Consider the following 18,307-nt stretch of genomic DNA (forward strand, 5'->3'; position numbering starts at 1 on the left):
TGAGAGGGTTTGATCAGTGGAATTGTCTTATTTGCCTATATTCCTGGATTTCTGGGATGGCAGGAATTCTTGGGCTGCAGCCTGGTTTTTAAATACATATGCACAGCGTCAGCCTGTTACAATATGTCAGAGTTTGGTCACTGACTGGTTTTAATTCACAGATAGAAGTCATGTCAGAAAAAAAAAATAAAGAATCTGTACATAACATGCCGAGCTACACAAACCTATTACCACACTTTTGTGGATTTTAAGTATTCAGTATGCCCCTTACTTGATAACCTACGGGACAGGACGAAAGTCACATATGTGCTGAAAACATAGATGTTCATGTCACAGCATACAGAATCGTCAGGCTCCTGTCCTTCTGTGCACATAAGGACGTTTAAAAAAAAAAAAATGCTAGGTTTTATTTTGCACGTCTGTATTCTAAAATGTTACAAAAATATTATTAACAAGGAAAAACTATTGTGTTCTTTGTGATTCTGGACTTCAATTTTTGATCTGTGGCAATTTTGTACATCTACTTGAAGATTTAAAATGTGGAACAGAACCACGTTTCCAAATTTGATTATCTAACTTACTTCATAATGGAAGGGCAATTGTGTGCATTTACGAGTTTACCCGTTTTAGGTCTTGCCTAACACAGTGCAAGTGCGGTCTGTAGCAAGACATTTTGTTAGCATAAAGTGGGCTTAGAGCCCACTGATTGCTAATCACTGTTGGCTTCATTGTTGCTTTGATTTACTTGCTTCACATTGATTAGTGAATGTGGGCTTCACATCCTCTTCTGTGGTCTGTCCCCTCCAATGCTCCATTTTCAGGTGCTACTTTTTAGGGTTGAGACTGCAAGTGCATGCGCTAGCGCAAGCGTTTCGCTTGTGAGACTCTGTTGTTTACAGTAAAGGGCTTGGAGCCCTCCTGTTGCTTACCACTTGCTGGTTTGCCTGGAACTCTTCTTTACAGCCTTGCAATAGTCACTGCAGGCCAAACATCATTTCCATTCCTCTGTGTGGGGAGCAGGGACCAAGCACTAATTGATTCAACCTAATCAGTGTCTGTCTGCTTCTCCTGACGTAATTGAGGTGCTATTTTGTTCTTTTTAACTTCTAGTGCCGTACAAACAGAAGGCTTGTGACTGGCAATAACGTGCCCAGCAGAACAAACACAATTCAAAGTTTTATTTATTATAACTAACTTTCTTTTATTTTTACAAGTCGTCTTTTCTCCCTTGGCACTCATGTTTCCTCTTTATTTTTGCTTGTGGGGGCTGTTCTCAAAACATGAAGATTACCTTGTTCTAAATATTGCAAAGCAACATTGTTTCTTTATTATGTGTAATTTCTCAAATTGACTTTTTACACATAATCGTGCAGTGCATCCCAATCCACTCCACTTCAATCCACCCCCTTTAGTCCACCACATACCATTTCAATCGTCTCCATCCCACTCCAATCCACCGCTCTACCCCATCCAATCCACCCGACCCCAGTTCAAACCACCACACTCCAATCCATCCAACCTACCCAAATTCAACCCTCCCCACCCCAAACCAACCCAATCCAATCCACCCCACTCAAATCCAGTCCACCCCACACTAATCCACCCCACCCCACCCAATCCAATCCAATCCACCACACTCAATGGAATCCACTCGACTCAAACCAATCTGATCCACCGCACTCCAGTCCATCCCATGTCAATCCACCTTACCTCAATGCAATCCACCCCACTACTCAACCCACCCCTCCAGTCTACCCCAATCCACCCCATCTCATTTCAAGCCTCTCCACACCACTCCAATCCACCCCACTTTGCACCAAACCACCTCTCTACCCCCAATTCAATCCACCCACCCCAGTTCAGTCCACTGCACCACACTGCGATTCAATCCATCCAACCTACCCCAATCCAATCCACCCCAGTTCAGTCCACTGCACCGCAGTGCGATCCAATCCATCCAACCTACCCCAATCCAATCCACCCAACCCAAGTTCAGCCCCCCCTACTCCAATCCAGTCCATTAACCCCACACCATTTCAATTCATCCCACCCCACTCTATCCTAATACAATCCACCCCAATTCGGTTGATTCCTCACTCCACTCCACGGCCAGGCCAGCATAATACACCCCACTCCAATCCAGTTCACCCCACCCCAGTCTAATCATTCGAATCTAAGCCTCCCACCCCATCCAATCCACCCCACTCAAAACCACCCAATTCAATCAATCTCACCCCATTTCAACCCACCTCACTCCAAACCACCCCACTCTACCACAAACCACAATCCAATCCACCCCTCTATTCCAATCCGATCAACGCCACTACCACGATCCACTCCAACCCACTTCACCCTATTCCACCCCACAACACTCTCTGCCACTGAACTCCACTACTCTCCCCTCTGACACTACTCTCCCTACTCCACTCTAAGACACTCCCAACAAAACCATTCTACGACACTCTACTCCCATACTCCTCCACTCCATGCTGACACTCCACACTGCTGTTTGTCATGCTAGACACCAGCCACATTAGTGTACAACATGGCAAAACACACTGCGAAAGCCAAAATCTTTTGTAAAGGCGAGACTTGTTGGCTGTGCCAATGCTGGTTTCCTTTTTGACCAAGCACTCCAAAAGGGTGCGTGTGTTTTCCAGCTACTTCCAGTGTGTACTTCCCCACCCCACCTACATGATGTGCAAGCCCTCACGCTTCCTGCCTCCCCGACAGCTTTATTGCTTGTGTACTTTCACATCTGCGCTCCAAGCTGATCTCTCGCCCGCACACCACAATCGTTACTCTTGCACATCTGCTGCACGCCTCAGAGCTTGACTTCACAGCTGCCCTCCCTTCCCGATGTTTTTTCTCTCCAACTAACCTGCACTCCTATTGCTTCCCCCACAAGCCTTCCGTTCCTGCTGTTTTTCACCTCACCCTTTGCTTTGCAACCCTCTCCACCCTCTCAGCACTCCATGCAAACAGCTGAGCTTTGCATTTTGTTTTTAGGGTTGAGCATGTGCTAGTGCCTGTTTCTCGCTTCTGAGACAGTCTTGTATACAGTAAAAGGCTTGGAGCCCACCCATGCTTATCATTTGCTAGGCTATACGCCACTCTTCAGGCCTGGAAAAATCTACTTGCCCACTCGCTATGGTGAGTCATATTTTATCAGGTCGAACTATTTTTAGGACCTACTCGTCCCTTCTGGCGAGTTGACAAAGAACAGGTGTTGTGTTCAGTCAGGCAGTGAAAAAGCAATAAAGATTCCTTTAAAACTTGTCACATTTACTCTGTTTTCAGAGACAGAGGTCAAAAGTCAGTTTGCTTTCTTACAATTACTTTGCATTCAGAGTGCATAGTTCCAGGATTTTGTAAGGTGAACTGTCTGACCTGCTGTACAAAGAGTATGAAATGAAGCAATGTAAGGTGTCTGATTTTAAATATCTAATTCAACTGTACAAACATTTCAAAATATATTTCAGTAGTTGTGAAATCCCATTTGCTGTACTTTGTGTGATGAAGAAAACAATATTTTAATATGATGAAAACAAATCCGAACACTTTACTTGGTGATGTGCTAATGATAAATGTTTTGTGAAACCAGTTTTCACAGATTATTGCTAAAGCAATATATCATTTTATCAGTAAAGCTGCAAGTTAGTGGGATTGTTTTTGGACATTTCTTGGATACGTACTGCCTGTAAATGACAGTGCGCTGCGAGATCATGCTTTAGTAATATATTTATTAAAAGTGAAAGTTTAAACATAAACTTAGAAACACTTGTGCCCTGATGGCAATGTTTTTAGAAACTAAAAGGCAAGTCATAGATCTTGTGCGCGCTATATGTGGGCTAGATTCTTATTATACATGGAACAAACGTTTATGAACACCACATATTTGAAAGTGCACTCATGTGAGAATGAAGGAAAAAAGGTAACTCTGTAAAATACAATATTTGCCTAGGATCAAACAGTTTGAGAGCAGTTAACCATCTATAGATTCAACAATCATTCGATCCATCTGTCTAATTTCTTTCTCTCCATCTTCCTCTCCATACATTATCCTGTAGTCTCCTTGGGGGCACGTTCACACTGTGGTGGCTATGGATATTTACCCAAATGTGATACTATGTATGCGGAGACACTCATTCTTAATACTACACATGCTTCAATTATAGATGAATAATTGTTATGTAGAATTCTTTTAAAAGCATCTTTTTTCTTGCTGTGAATGGCCATTACATTACACAAGGTTGCCTGCCAGGTGCAATTCTTTCAGAACTGCTCAAACGGATTTCATAAATCTGCTCATAATATAGCACGAGTTCTTTCACATAATTTCTGTAATTTATCAATAATAATTCTCAAATGGCACATGCATATAATAATGTTGGCAGCCATGTCAAAGGTTTTTTTTTCCATTGACAAGCTGCACAGCATCAGCAATGCGGTGTAGCATAGCTAAAACTCAATGCTGAGGACAACTGGACCCAAAGGCAAGACCTAATGCTTGTTTTAAAGAGCATTCTACTGATTAGTTTTGCCAGTACTTGTTTTGCTTTACTTATATTTTTTTCTGCAAAAATGAAACAAATTTAAAAAAGTATATTTTTAAACATGTTAATGCCAAGAAAATTAGAACTTAACAATAGACAAGTATTCAGTGAATAGAAAATTAAACAAAAGACATAATGAACAATATTAGACAATATTTTGGTGAACAGAAGAAACTAGAGTAAGAGACATTTTAGGAGTGAAATTACAGATTACCGAGCACAGAATAATATAGGTAAAGTCAAATTGCAAGCCATGGAGACGTCCTGGAAACAATATCTAAATAACGTAATATTGTATTGTACTGCCCCACTGTTCACCCAAAAACCTGGTCTCCTGTTCAGTAAAAAACAATTGTGACCGATCACAGCCATTCGGTTTCAAATGGCAACCACTGATACCAAAGGGAAGTGACTCCTTTGCATTACAAGTTCAGACAAAATGGCTAGTTGCTCAGATTAAAGAGCACAGAGTAAATACAGAATCCTTGATGCTGCCAAGCTTCAAACATTCTGGAAATTGCACTATTTGGAATCTAGTGCAGAGTCTATTGCACCAGACAGACACAAGAGCCTTGCACAGCGGTATCTAAATCACACAGGAGGGCGTCCTGAGCTCACAAGATGGAACATCGGCTTTACTATGTATGTATGATGTATGTAGTTGCACTTGTAGAGCACCACCCAGGTGCAAAGCAACAGAGTGCTGAATTGAGAGCAAGAGCTCAAGGATACTACTCGACTCAATACTATTTAAAGTGAGGCAGGTTGCAGCAAAATCAAGTGAGAAAACAAAAGACAAAAGATTGATCAGTAGACTGCTGAAAGTTCTTTACCAGATCTTTTAATGAAATGAGGTAATGCCACCCTTCACAATTCCTATATAGTGGGCCAGACAGCCATAGCAAGGGTGGAAGTCATTAAACATGTTTTAGGATGCCCCCTTCCATTCTCCATATCCCTCTGGATCTGGTGGCTGCAGTCATTTACACGAATCAGCGAGGACATGTCCACATCCCAGTGGAGGAAAAGAAGATGTCAAACCCTGGGAGTCCTACATCCAGATGAATACTTTTCCTTCACAAAAGCACAGGGGGGTTTTCATATTGAGATATCAACGGTTCCTATATGAAAATCTGACCAGGACAGTCAAAGAAATGTGGGTGGATATTCCTAAGCTACCTCAGCTACACTAGATGCAATGTAGCACTAGGCCAGGGTCGTGGATTAGTTTTGAACATCTAAATAAGACCCTGAAAATGATACAAGGAAAGCACCATTCAAGGCACAACAACTATGGGATGCAGACCTACAGGCACCACTATCAGATGAAGAGTGACGGAAAGCTTTTGCTCTGGCGCAGGGCATTCTTTTAACACAAGGTGGAATGAATGAAGAGCAAATTTAAAAATTGTTAATAGCTGAACCAACTAAGGTGTCCCAGCGTTACCTTAACACCCTTTAATATCCTGCAGTGGAATCACATGATCCTCTGAAACTGAAGAGGATTCACCCAAACAGATCCTTTGCCTGCCCCAAACGTAGGGAATGGGAGGCCACATTTATTCATATGACTTGAACTTGTGAAACATTGATTGAGTACTGGAAACCAGTAACTAGGCTGACAATGCTTGCAAGCATTAACACTGGCCCATCGATATTACACTACCTGCTTGGTAAGAGTCTGGAATTCAGCAAAAACATGCTCTACTTGGATGGCTGATAGTTAAAATGCACAGCAATCCAATGGTTTCACCGCACGGGTCTAGTAGAGGAAGTGCAGGGGAAGACTTGCTGGAATGCACATTGGTAAAACAAATAAGGATGATAGTGGTCTGGGTAGATAAAATGGTCTCCGATGATCTAGCTACATGGTAAGACATGATTAAGTCAATGGCAGGACCATAAGTGGATAAGAGGTCAGTAGTGCCAGATGATATTAGATACCCCCAGAGATGGGACTAACATGTGTCCAATTTAAATCATTTAGACAAGATATGTGTGGTTAAGAAGAGTCATGGTTACTAATAAAGGTTTGCAAAATAAACAAAGAGGTTAGAAAAAATGGTGTATACATTCAATAAAAGGAACTTTATGTACAGCAAATGTTGATTAGATTAATGAGAGCACTGTCGTGTTTTTGCTGTTTCTCTTTCTTAAATTTGAGACATGGAGCAAGTAAACATAAGGCGATAACAGAATATTTTATTGTTGAAATAGTGTACATGAAGCATAATGTTAAAGCTACAAAACAAAGAGCTTAAAAAAAACCGATCAGGTGGATAATGGGAATCATGCTTCTGATCGGCTGGTTCGTAAATGGAGGTCTGATGGGCATGCCATGGCAATTCAGGGTCCCAACCACTGGAACCTATTTTTACAATCCATCAGCGCTCAAGCAACCAACATCTCATCACAGTTCCGCAACAGCTGCCTTTTTGCACAGCTGCAATGGGTGTTTTCTATATGTAGTGCTCTCATCCTTACTCTCTCATAACTTTGGATTTCTTTCTCACATTTGGTGATCATGGGCCTTGGGACAGCCCTCAGACTATTTTGTGCTTGTGAGTGAATAGCAAACCATCCCTGTGGAGCAAGCTCAAGTTATTTCTACTTTCTTTTAAGACAGTCGGTATTTAAACTCTTAACTGGAAACTATTTCATATAGAAATGGCAACAAACAAGCACTATACTGCATAGACATTTACCAACAAAGTACATGTGATTAAAAGTTTATACTACACGAATGCTACGATTCTCCTTTAAATGGCCTTTGGAAATCATTTAAGCTGTGTTTTTTTGATTTTCAGATTTGCCACTCCCTTTAAGTCTGGCACAAATACAACACATTTCCAGCTACTTGAACTTCCATCCGTTTTGTACTCTTGTGTGCAAACAGTTGTAACAGAGCACCAGATCGTCGCTAGAGTCTAAGTCAAGTGAACACATCCTTAATTGAATCTACATCAACTCAGAGTTATAAAAGTTAAGTACCCAGCAATTTGTCAGCAAAAACAAATTGATGGGCCGTTTAATTTTGTGATACGTTTTTAACATCACATATAACAAAATCCCAAACCCTTCTCCAACTCCGAAGGAAAATAAAGATAGACCTTCAGAGAACAGTAACTCCTGCAAGACAGGATCAAACCACCCCATGAATTTGCAACCTCATTATACCAAGGGCTAATCTTATTTTATGGATTCTGCCTTCTGTTCAGCACTTTGTTGCTCTCTATCTGGGTCGGAACTAGCTAAATACCATTACACTCATACATCAGTTCAAAATGATATGATACCTAATTTTCTACAGCAGCACGTGTGCCTTCACAGCAGCTTGCCTCAGACGTAACTCTGGGTTCAGTTGCCTGGTGATAAAACAACTGTGAATTGTCAGTTCTACCAAAGGAATCAGTCCACGTAGGCACACCTTGGACAAGGCATGTATGAAGGTGTGCAACCCCTTGCATTCCTCATGACTCAAACACGCTTAGATGTGTTGTCAATCTTGGAGCAACAGGTTCCAAGCCCCCTCAGACTGTTAAAGAAAATATAAAATGCGAGGAAACTTCAGACAGACCAACAAACCACAAAAAAAAAAAAAGAAAAAACACCACTGCTGTCAACAGAAAACACAATAAAATTCTATCTAATCAAAAAACAATGGGGGACAAGGTTACTCAAGGATACAAAGTAGGTGGGAGTTCGCAAGAAAGCAGAACATAGGATCAGCAAGTTTAGTTAAACTGGAAAACATAATTAATAAAATCTTGAAGAAATCATGATCTCAGCGCACCAGCAGTATTTCATCCCTGTTGTTGGCTGAGACAGTGACTTAGGAAATATGTGGTCAAAGGTAACTTTAGTCAAGAGTACACAGAGTCAGATAAGAAAACCTGAGAACAGCAGAACAAGCAAGCACTCGGAGGTGAGAGGTTAAAAGGTTAATGTTTCATCAAAGCTTCGTTAAGATTATGTTAAGGGGATCCAAGAGGAGAAGACATGAGTACAAGGATGCAGGTGGTGTGGTGTTTACATATAATATTTTAACTCACACTATTCTGTGGCTTGTTATTACTTTGAAGATAATATGTATGAAATCAGCATTTTCTGCGATTATATAAATAGCTGCCTGCGTGCAGCAAATTGACACATTTTTGAGCCCGAAGGGACTGACTGTGTCCTGGACATATTTTAAGTAAACCTGTTCTCTATTGCCAACGACATGTGTCTTTGACTTCTTTCCTTGTTAGCAAGACTTTCACAGAACTTGCCCAATAAGCCACTCTACCATACCGTTTTCCAAGCACGCTCACAGATATGCTTTAGTCTGCAACCAGTCGAAAAAGGTCAGGGTGTTACAGTGCCACACAAGCAGCAGGTGAGTGCAATACAAAAGAAAATGAAGAACAACAATAATTTAACCAATTACAATCTGCCATCAGCCACCCACATTCCAGTAAAATTCAATCAACAACAAAAGTATGGTGAGTTAACAAAGATGATTAAGCCTTGCCTTACAATAGTCAGAGTTGTTCTTTCAATTAAGGAACAAATGCTTGGTTTTATTTTGATTTAATTAAAAATACTTACAGCAATACACCGGTTGGCACCTCCAGGAAGGCAGTTTCTGATCAGGCGAGTGATGAACATAGCTGCAGACGGGCTATTGTGTCGACTAACTTTAGAAGGGAGAGCGGCAACAATGGCATAGTTCAAGAAAAGGGGACAGTTGTCTGTTGGGTTGGGTGTCAGGGAGCCCAGAGCTGCCTGCCATACCTAAAAAGGTGAAGAAAGATCAGGACATTTTACAACTGGGAGCAATCATAAGTGACTAAAACACACAACTACTGAAGCTCAAATCTGATCCCCCAGACAGCATTCACATGACTCATAAATCCAGTAGCAATATACACTGAAAAAGCATTCTCAGTGGGTGTCTAAGCCAATGAGTAGTTAAGATTCAGCTTTTGGACACAACAGGCAGAGAAGAACAAGTTACACATACCTTTGGTTACGATATTTTAATTGGATACTCAGACTGCATATTCTTCCTAAATTAATTTTCCACACATGCTAGTTTGGATACAGAATTCTTAACGCAATTGCTCCCCTATGCTGGCAAGTGGTGTTGTTGGACTTTGCAACAATCTTCTTCCAACCTAGGAGTAGCAGAGCCATATATAAACACCATCCCTACTTGCTGACATAATTTGTCCTCTTAAAAGTCCTATGATGTGGATCTATTGCAGTGGTCTTCAAACTGGGGGGTGGGCCCCCCTCGGGGGGCCAGAAGTGATTGGGGGGTGGGGAGGGGAGGGTTTGGGGGGGCGCCAGGCTCTGCCTAAAAGAAGCATTAAACAGATAACAGTGTTTTGTTTTAAGAAGAAACATGTTATTGCACTTTTAAAAAGGTAACAGTACTTAACTGCAATGTTTAAATACGTCTAGACATATTTAAACACTGCCATCTTTATAAAATAATTGTGAACATTTCTGAGGGGGGGCCAATGATTTTTATTTTTCAACTGGGGGAGGGTGGGGGGGGCTGCATAAAAAAAGTTTGGAGACCACTGATCTATTGTGATAAATCCAAAGTGACAATATCCTGAAACCCCCAAGATGAGCAGATGTCTACTTCATAGGACAGGGAGGTGTGAGGGCAGTGATGTATCTGTGGTTAAATAGAGTATCCACCAGTGGAGGTGTTAAAGGTTAAATACCTGTCCATCTGATACTTAACCAAAGGTTCTTCATCTTTATAACAAATACTCGGAATTGGAGTTGTTACTCTATCAGCACCAATTATCCTACTGGTCTAATTTCTATTCAAGAAAACAGGTTAGCAAGCTGCCCCTCTGGATTGTGGAAACTTTATGATAGAAGTGGTCTTAATTTATGTTAAGATTTCTTGAGTAATATACCTCCCACTAACCGCTTTACACAATAACACCAATGTGTCATTATTATAAGCCCTGAAAAAGCAATATGACTGCAAAATTCTTGTCAGCTATAACCGTGGTTTGAATCGATATACCATTTTGGAATCTGGAATATGATTTTGTTTTTATACACAGTTTAGATACAATGTGACGATATTTGAACAATCAGGAATGAATGAAATTGATTATGATAAGTGTTAGTTTCCCAAGATTATTATGCTTTTTGTGTTGTCCTCCATGGACATGGTCTGTAGATATTCAGTTATAACTTCAAATAGCAGTTATGTTTATATGAAGATATATTTCTGAGGGGAAAAAACAATTAAATCTTCAATACAACCCTTTCACAGAAATTCACAAATCCTGTTATTTTAAGTTGTATTATGTATTTGACAAATAATTTTACTTCCTGTATAAGCCTCTAAGTTCATAATATATTATGATATATTTATGTTTTAGCAAACGGATATAAAGAAAAAAAACGGAAAAAAAAAAAAAAAAAAAAACTTTGTGATGACCTGTTTTCAGATAAACAAACATGTTCTGAAAATCTTGTCTAAGCACTAAAAAAAAGAAGAAAAAAAAAAAAAAAAACAATCGAAGATGGCACCGCTAACCTCCAAGGAGCCCTCCAATAACAAAACTCTAACAAAGAACAATGGGCCTAGGTCGTTATAATAATGGAGGCGGTGTAGACCACCTTTCACATACACCACCAAACAGGATGCGTGATTGCTTAGAATAGGGTATTATGCCAGTGACCAGTAAGAAGATTTATCGATAATGATAGTATGTATTTACATAGCGGGAAAACCTTTTAAATGTTTTAGGTCTTGAACATTAGCATGGTGATTTTGGGTATAAAAAAAAAAAAAAAAAAGCACGATCTCTGAACAGTTAACAGTTGAGGACAAGCTTAGAAGAAATAACCATGCTCCTAAAGCAGAATAAAACCTGTTTGTTTTCTTACAATTCTAGAATGTAGGAAGCTGGTTTTGCATATGTACCAAAGTAAAGTATAGTGTGCACAGAGTCCAGTGGATCCCCAGAGGCTTTTATAGAGGCTAAAGAAGATAATACTAATGCTCTCTTTTGTGGTAGTGTCGTCGAATAGTATGGCTTATCAGAGGGTAGTGCTAAGTAATTGTTGTACAAACAGTCAAGAAAAGAGACACACACTAGTGACTAACTCCAGCCCAATGTTTTATGTATCAAAAACATACTTTGTTACTTGATTTCTAGAACCAAAAGGATCTTTGCTACAATTAAGTACAGTTTCAACAATATATCACTTTCAAGTTTCAAATGCACTTTGTTTAGAACTCACAGGGAAAACAGTTTACAGGTAAGTAATACTTTTCAATTTCAAAATTAGACAATTATAGCAATTTCTCATAGAAAGCAATGCAGTTCTAGGGGAGGAAAAGTGACAACACAATTTGGAGGTAAGTACTCAACCAGGGATGTGGAATTCCTATCGCCCGACGCCCCCAACATATTGTTTGAGGTCAAGGGCAACAAATTGTCATGTTTATTTTGTCCTTGGAACAAGTAGGCCCAACCACCTCAGCACAAACTCTTTGGCTGCCTATTTACAGAGAAGGGAACTGTATGAAGTTGAGGTAAGATGTCTTTAAACGTTAATGCTGTTCAAACTCGTATTTATGGTTAAATAATGAAAAGCCTTCATTATTAGGGTGAGCACCGTAAATAAATGTTTTATGGTCACACTGCACTACTGACAGTGGTTCCAGTATAAAAAAAAAAAAAAAAGTGTATACACGTTTGAAAGGTTTAACAATATGAGGCTAAGTATAAGGTTCCCAGAATGCTCTCTGATTAGATTCAAATATTTGCAGAAGCTTGTAAGCAAGAGTGATGATTCTTTGCTTTCAAAATCAAATTTCAGAAAAAAATGCAAGCTGGAAAAAAACTTTTGCTACTATGAAAATGTAGGTGATATTTCTTTGAAGTTTCAATTAGCAAAATGTTTTGATGCATGCTAATATTTCCAAAAAATAATCCTCATGGAAAATCACTGTTATCATTTTCAACAAGATTATCGGAAGCATGAAAATAAACAACACTGAATGTTACCTCTTAAGTGCTGTTACTATCTACCTGTGCTGTCTGTTGCCTAAGAGCGTGATTTCTGCTGTAACTTCTACTTTTTTCACCTTGGCCCTTCCAAGTAGATTAGAAGTCACCTTATTTTCTAAGGAGCTTGTGTCAACCCAGACAATTGAAGATATGCCCTACTTGAATGTAAAAAATTGACAGCCCATGTAAAATTGTATAGCCCAGATTTCTGAACTTCTAATACCTTTGGCATTTTACTGAGAAATGTAATGCTTTGCCACGGACGGTCAACACTAAACATATGTGGGGCTGGTCTGGCTTGGTTAGCATATTAGGATAGGAATGGAACATTTCATGATAGTTCAATTCTAACCTATACTTTATTTCTTTTTTAGCAAATCTGGGTGCAAGACTGTTTTTAAATGCATTATTTGACCCCTTATTTTACAAGAATTACTCAAAACCTCTTTCATGCAGTGTGACATGTTTGTTTGGTGGAATTTGGGGCTGGTATTTACACCATACCACTTTCAGAGCAACCGTACGTTTGAAAGTCTACAGCCGCCACTGACCACAGTGCACCTTGAGGAGCATTTTAACCTCTTGCACAAAGGTCTGCCTCCACTAATGTGAATAAGAGAGCGAGGAACACAATATTTCTGGTGAGGTCGTCAGTGTCATACGAGGAGTATCTACCTCCGGATGTAAATTTGATGGGCTTGTGTACTGGTCCTATGGAAGGCAACCACATGCATTAAAAGGAGAGGTGGTCTATTTCATGATCGAAAGAAAGGCGAGAGGCAGTACATGGCCCCCACCTCACAGTTCCGAGAAATGTTCAAGACTGAGGAGGAAGGAGTCCCAGCCTTGTGATCCTGGAAGGTAAGGTGTGGGTCCCACTTTTCATGGGGAGTTCTCAAGATTATGCTTTGGGCACACTGGCCACGACTGAGGAGGTATGGGCACCAACCTCCTCTTTATTGTGACAAGAGAAGGGGGTCTCAGCCTCTTTCTTCAAGGGATGAACTCAAACTCATGCTTTCAAAAGGAAGATCTGAGGCTAAGGCTTTTATGTTGGTCGGAACCCAACACACATTCAAAGCTATGGGAAAGAAACATGGCAGTGTGCGCAATACTCCTGAATGCATTATATTTTTATGCTCGGGGTGGCGAAGGAGGGCACTAGCTTTAGACCCTGCCATAATACCTCAGTAAAAGTAATATTTTAGATACCACTCTATGGCCCTTTCAATCACACTACATTTACATTGCGTGTCTTTGACCTGCTCCAGTTGCGTACTTGGCTATATTATGTGCGGGAAAGAGTCTGATTTTTCAGGTGTCAAAAACAATCTGTAGCGTATTGATACACTGGAAATGACACAGCACAACTTTTGGCCAATAATGACATCATACAGAATCACATCACTTTACCTGGCATCTACAACTGTGAAAATAACTGCGTGGCTTTCAACCCATTTACTATAAAGAAATTAAATGGCAGCACAAACATAAAATTTGGGGGCTGTGGCCAAATGAAAGAATGCCTGCACTTCTATGCACCAGGAGACATACGTGTGCACTGAAGCCCTGTCAAATATAAACTTCAGCACTTCCTGAGAGTCAGCCTCCTGATGGTTGTCGATAATTGGATCCTGGCCATGGAGATGATTTAAGCTGCAAAACACAACTTTCCCGGAAGCTGAAGGATGACTAGGTGACTCTACAGACTACGGTGTTGCCAAAAAGCCTTAAAGGCAAACCCCTATTGCCTAAATGTGTCAGCTTGACTAGGAAGTACTCCACTACAATTCTTCAGCATAGCACATCCTCAATATAGTCACCCTTTCCTAAATTGTATCCCAGTTTATTTGCAAACGTTGCAGCACAGGCCTACAGGGATAGTCTGGACATATACCCAATGTCACACCATGTGACAGAGGATCGATCAACACTCCAATACATGTATACATAATATAATTTCAGGATCTTGTGTGTGATGCGCTGTTTGGTTTTAAGTTTCATGTTCTAAATATGAATCGAGGGGTTGCGATTCAAATCTAGGAGTAGCCTTATGCAGTGCTTCATTTTTAATACGTGCCATGGATCTTCCCAGAAGGTCACTGCAGTTTTCACAATCCACTGTCGCTACTAGCTCTGACAATGAGAGTACCTACACAACTACTAACAATCACACTGCTAAACGTGTGCCAATGTAGGCTATTCCTGGCCAACAAAAGCTATCGGGAAGATGTGAGAGGCAGGAACTATTCATTTGTAATGAATATTGCCTTATTAAACACTGTTGTTGTGCTCATTTTAAAATTCGGAAGACCGGGCCACCATGGAGTGGGCTAACATTATTACCAGTGTTAAGCATTAAGTGTCGGTACTGAGCACCTAAAACCACTGGCTATGATTAATGACTGGTTTTAGGCTGATGGCAGTGATCACAGTCTAGATCTCCAGGGGACCCTGGGGTCTTGTTCTTTTGGTGTACGGAGCTAAGGTATCGGTTTATATACTTTAGAGAGAGTGCAGGAGTTATCCCAAGACCACAGGAGAGGTAGTGTACACTTCCTCATGCACAGGGGGAGATGAGTCAGGGGTGTAATAACTTTTTGGCGGAAGGGGGGGCTCAAAGGTATTGGCCTCGTGCTCTGTAACAGTGGAGTGCCGAGGTGTAAATCTCGTACTCACAGGGCAGGTGTGCCCCTATCACTCGTGAAGATGCACCTTCCTTCTCTACCAATTATGGGTGGTGTATTATGTTCACATATCTGTAGAGTACCCCTGCTTCTCACCTCCTCCTGAACACGGGGCTGCAGCTTCCCTCTCAGCTGGCTCCACAGCAGCCGCTGCAGGTGGGGCAGCTGCCCAAGGAGCAGCAGAGGGCGGCTCTGCGGGTCGCCATCCCCAGCATCCGCCACAAACTCCAGCGCCACATTCGCCATCTCACTCCCTCTGTCCCCGGCAGACAGGAAGGGCTGTCCTGTCACTTTTCCCTGCGGAAACGGTTTACTACTAGAACCGGAAGCTGAATATAGTGCGCTCCAAACCTCGGTTTAAATCAAGCTATAATTGTATGCAACAGGCACAATGTAAAGCGAGGCTTGGAACACAATTCTTCAGTCACCTGCCCTCTGTAGAGCTAATCATAATCTCCACAAGGCGTATCTCCAGCGCCTGGTAAAAAACAAGTCAGCATTTGAAATAGAACGAAACCGAAACGTCAGACGTCCCGTTGAGTAGCAGTGTTGCCATATTGGGCTAAATAACGCACAATTCGGTTATATTTTTTCCATTTGTGCGAGAAAATATTGATTTGTGCGGGTTCCATATCCCCTCCCTGCAAGGATGAGAGAAGGTATATAGTTCACAAAAGCAGAAATTCACCACTTGCCACTTATGTAAAACTGTCCAGCCACAAATATCCATCTACCTCCTACCACTGACCCACCTTCCTTAACCCCTTCGCTGCCAGACCTTTTCCTCAGGTGTCAGGCCTTTTTTTGGCTATTTGGGGCAGTTCGCACTTAGTCTCTCATTACTTTATATCCACATAAGCACGTCCTTTTTTTCCAGCATCCTAAGGATTCTAGAGGTACCCAGAGTTGGTGGGTTCCCCTGGAGGAGACCAAGAAATTAGTCAAAATAGAGCAAAAGTTTCATAAACTTTTTTTTTTTTAAAAAGGGCCGTAGAAGAAGGCTTTTTTTTTTCCCCCTGAAAATAACACCAACAAAGAGTTTGCGGTACTAAAATCACCATCTTCCCAGCTTTCAGGAACAGGCAGACTTGAATCAGAAAACCAAATTTTTCAACACAATTTTGGCATTCTACTGGCACATACCCCATTTTTACTGTTTGTTGTGCTTTTAGCCTTCTTCCATTTAGTGACAGAAATGGGTGTGTAACCAATGCTGGATCCCAGACGGCTAAACATTTCTGAAATTCTGAAAGTAGACAAAATTATGAATTCAGCAAGGATCATTTGTGTAGATCCTACAAGGTTTTCCTACAGAAAATAACAGCTGAAATAAAAAACGTTTTTTAAATGAAGGTGGAAAAAAAAAAAAAACAGCCATTTCTCTCCACGTTTTACTCTGTAACTTTTTCCTGCGATGTCAAATTTTCAAAAGCAGTATACGTTGCGTCTGCTGAACTCTTCTGGTTGCCGGTATATATACGGCTTGTAGGTTCATCAAGACCCCTAGGTACCCAGAGCCAATAAAGAAGCTGCACCTTGCAATGGGTTTCATTGTCTACCAGGTATACAACAATTCATTTGGTGAAATATAAGGAATAAAAAATAGGTATCAAGGAAACCTTTCTATTTCCAAAGTTGGCACAAGATAAGGTGTTGAGAAGCAGTGGTTATTTGTACATCTCTGAATTCCAGGGTCCCCATTCTAGCAGGAGAATTACAGAGCATCTCTAAAATAGTCGTCTTTTTTACATACAGCCTTACATTTGGATGGAAAAAATGTAGAGAAAGACAAGGAGCAATAACAATTGTTCTGCTATTCTGTTTTCCCCGCAGCCCCCGATACAAATTGGTCCGCACTTGCTTGGGTAGGCCTAATGCCCGCGACAGGAAACACAACATGGACACATCACATTTTTACACTGAGGTCTGACGTGTTTTTGGGAAAGTGCTTAGCTGTGGATTTTGGCATCTATCTCATCCGGCACCTAGGAAAACCCAGCAAACCTAGACATTTCTAAAAACTAGACACCTAGGGGAATCCGGGATGGGGTACCTTTTGGTGCTCTCACCTGGTTCTGTTACCCAAAATCCTCAGCAAACCTCAACATTTGGCAAAAAAACACCTTTCCCTCACATTTCAGTGCTGCAAAGTTCTGGAATCTTAGGTGAGCCTCAAACTTCCATCCACCCATCATTCCACCCCCATGTCTCCCAATAAAAATGGTACCTCACTTGTGTGGGTAGGCCTAGTGCCTGTGCAGGAAATGCCCCAAAACAATATGTGGACACATTAAAATGATCAAATACAAAACAACCTTTTTTTTTTTTTTTGGGGGGGTTGCACCTGCATTTTTGATCCTGGGCTCAGCAGCCATCTAGGGCAACCTACAAAACCCAAACATTTCCAGTGTTTTCATAGCCAGAATCCTCAGCAAACCTCAAATTTAGCTTAAAAAAAGCAAATTTTTCCCACATTTCTCTGTGGGATCACCGCACCGGCACAAATTTCCTACCACCCAATGTTCCCCTCAGTCTCCCGGTAAAATTAGTCCTGACTTGTGCATGTGGGCAAAGTGCCTGTGATAAGGAAGAGACAAAAACATGTCTAAAATGAGGGGGAACAAAAGCAGTTTCAAAAGGGCAGTTTGGAAAAAAAAACGTTTTTAGGCTGGCAAGTAGGGCAGAATTTTTATCGGTATAGAGGCGCAATGCTGGGTGATAGGAATTTTATGAATTCCAGTAGATTCCGGAAGGTTCCATCACAAAATGTGGGAAAATGTGTGATTTCAAGAAAAGTTGGAGGTTTTCAGGGCAATGTGGGTAAGAAAATGGTGCAGGGTGCATGTGAAGCACACCAGCCTGGACTCATCCAGATGTTTAGTTTTTAGATGTGTCTAGGTCTCGTAGATTTTTCTACATGGCAGTGTCCCAAAGTCTAAAAAGTGCAGCCCTGACCGTTCCAAGTGGGACGATTTTGAGAGTCAGACAAGCTCTCATGGCCCAAATGTAAAACAAAAACCCCAAA

General features: G+C 41.1%; 1 protein-coding gene across 1 annotated transcript in view; it reads right to left on the bottom strand.

The window, feature by feature from the left end:
* Positions 1-15,599, bottom strand: part of NPEPL1 (aminopeptidase like 1) — a 75,547-nt gene extending 59,948 nt beyond the window's left edge. The window contains exons 1-2 of the mRNA XM_069243436.1: positions 15,379-15,599; positions 9,147-9,332 (exon numbers count right to left, since the gene is read on the bottom strand). Of these exons, the coding sequence (XP_069099537.1) occupies positions 9,147-9,332; positions 15,379-15,528 (336 nt within the window). The 5' untranslated portion in view covers positions 15,529-15,599. The remainder of the gene's footprint in view (positions 1-9,146; positions 9,333-15,378) is intronic.
* Positions 15,600-18,307: the final 2,708 nt, after the last annotated feature.

The sequence above is a fragment of the Pleurodeles waltl genome, chromosome 7 (genome assembly GCF_031143425.1).
Source record: "Pleurodeles waltl isolate 20211129_DDA chromosome 7, aPleWal1.hap1.20221129, whole genome shotgun sequence".
Taxonomy (NCBI): domain Eukaryota; kingdom Metazoa; phylum Chordata; class Amphibia; order Caudata; family Salamandridae; genus Pleurodeles; species Pleurodeles waltl.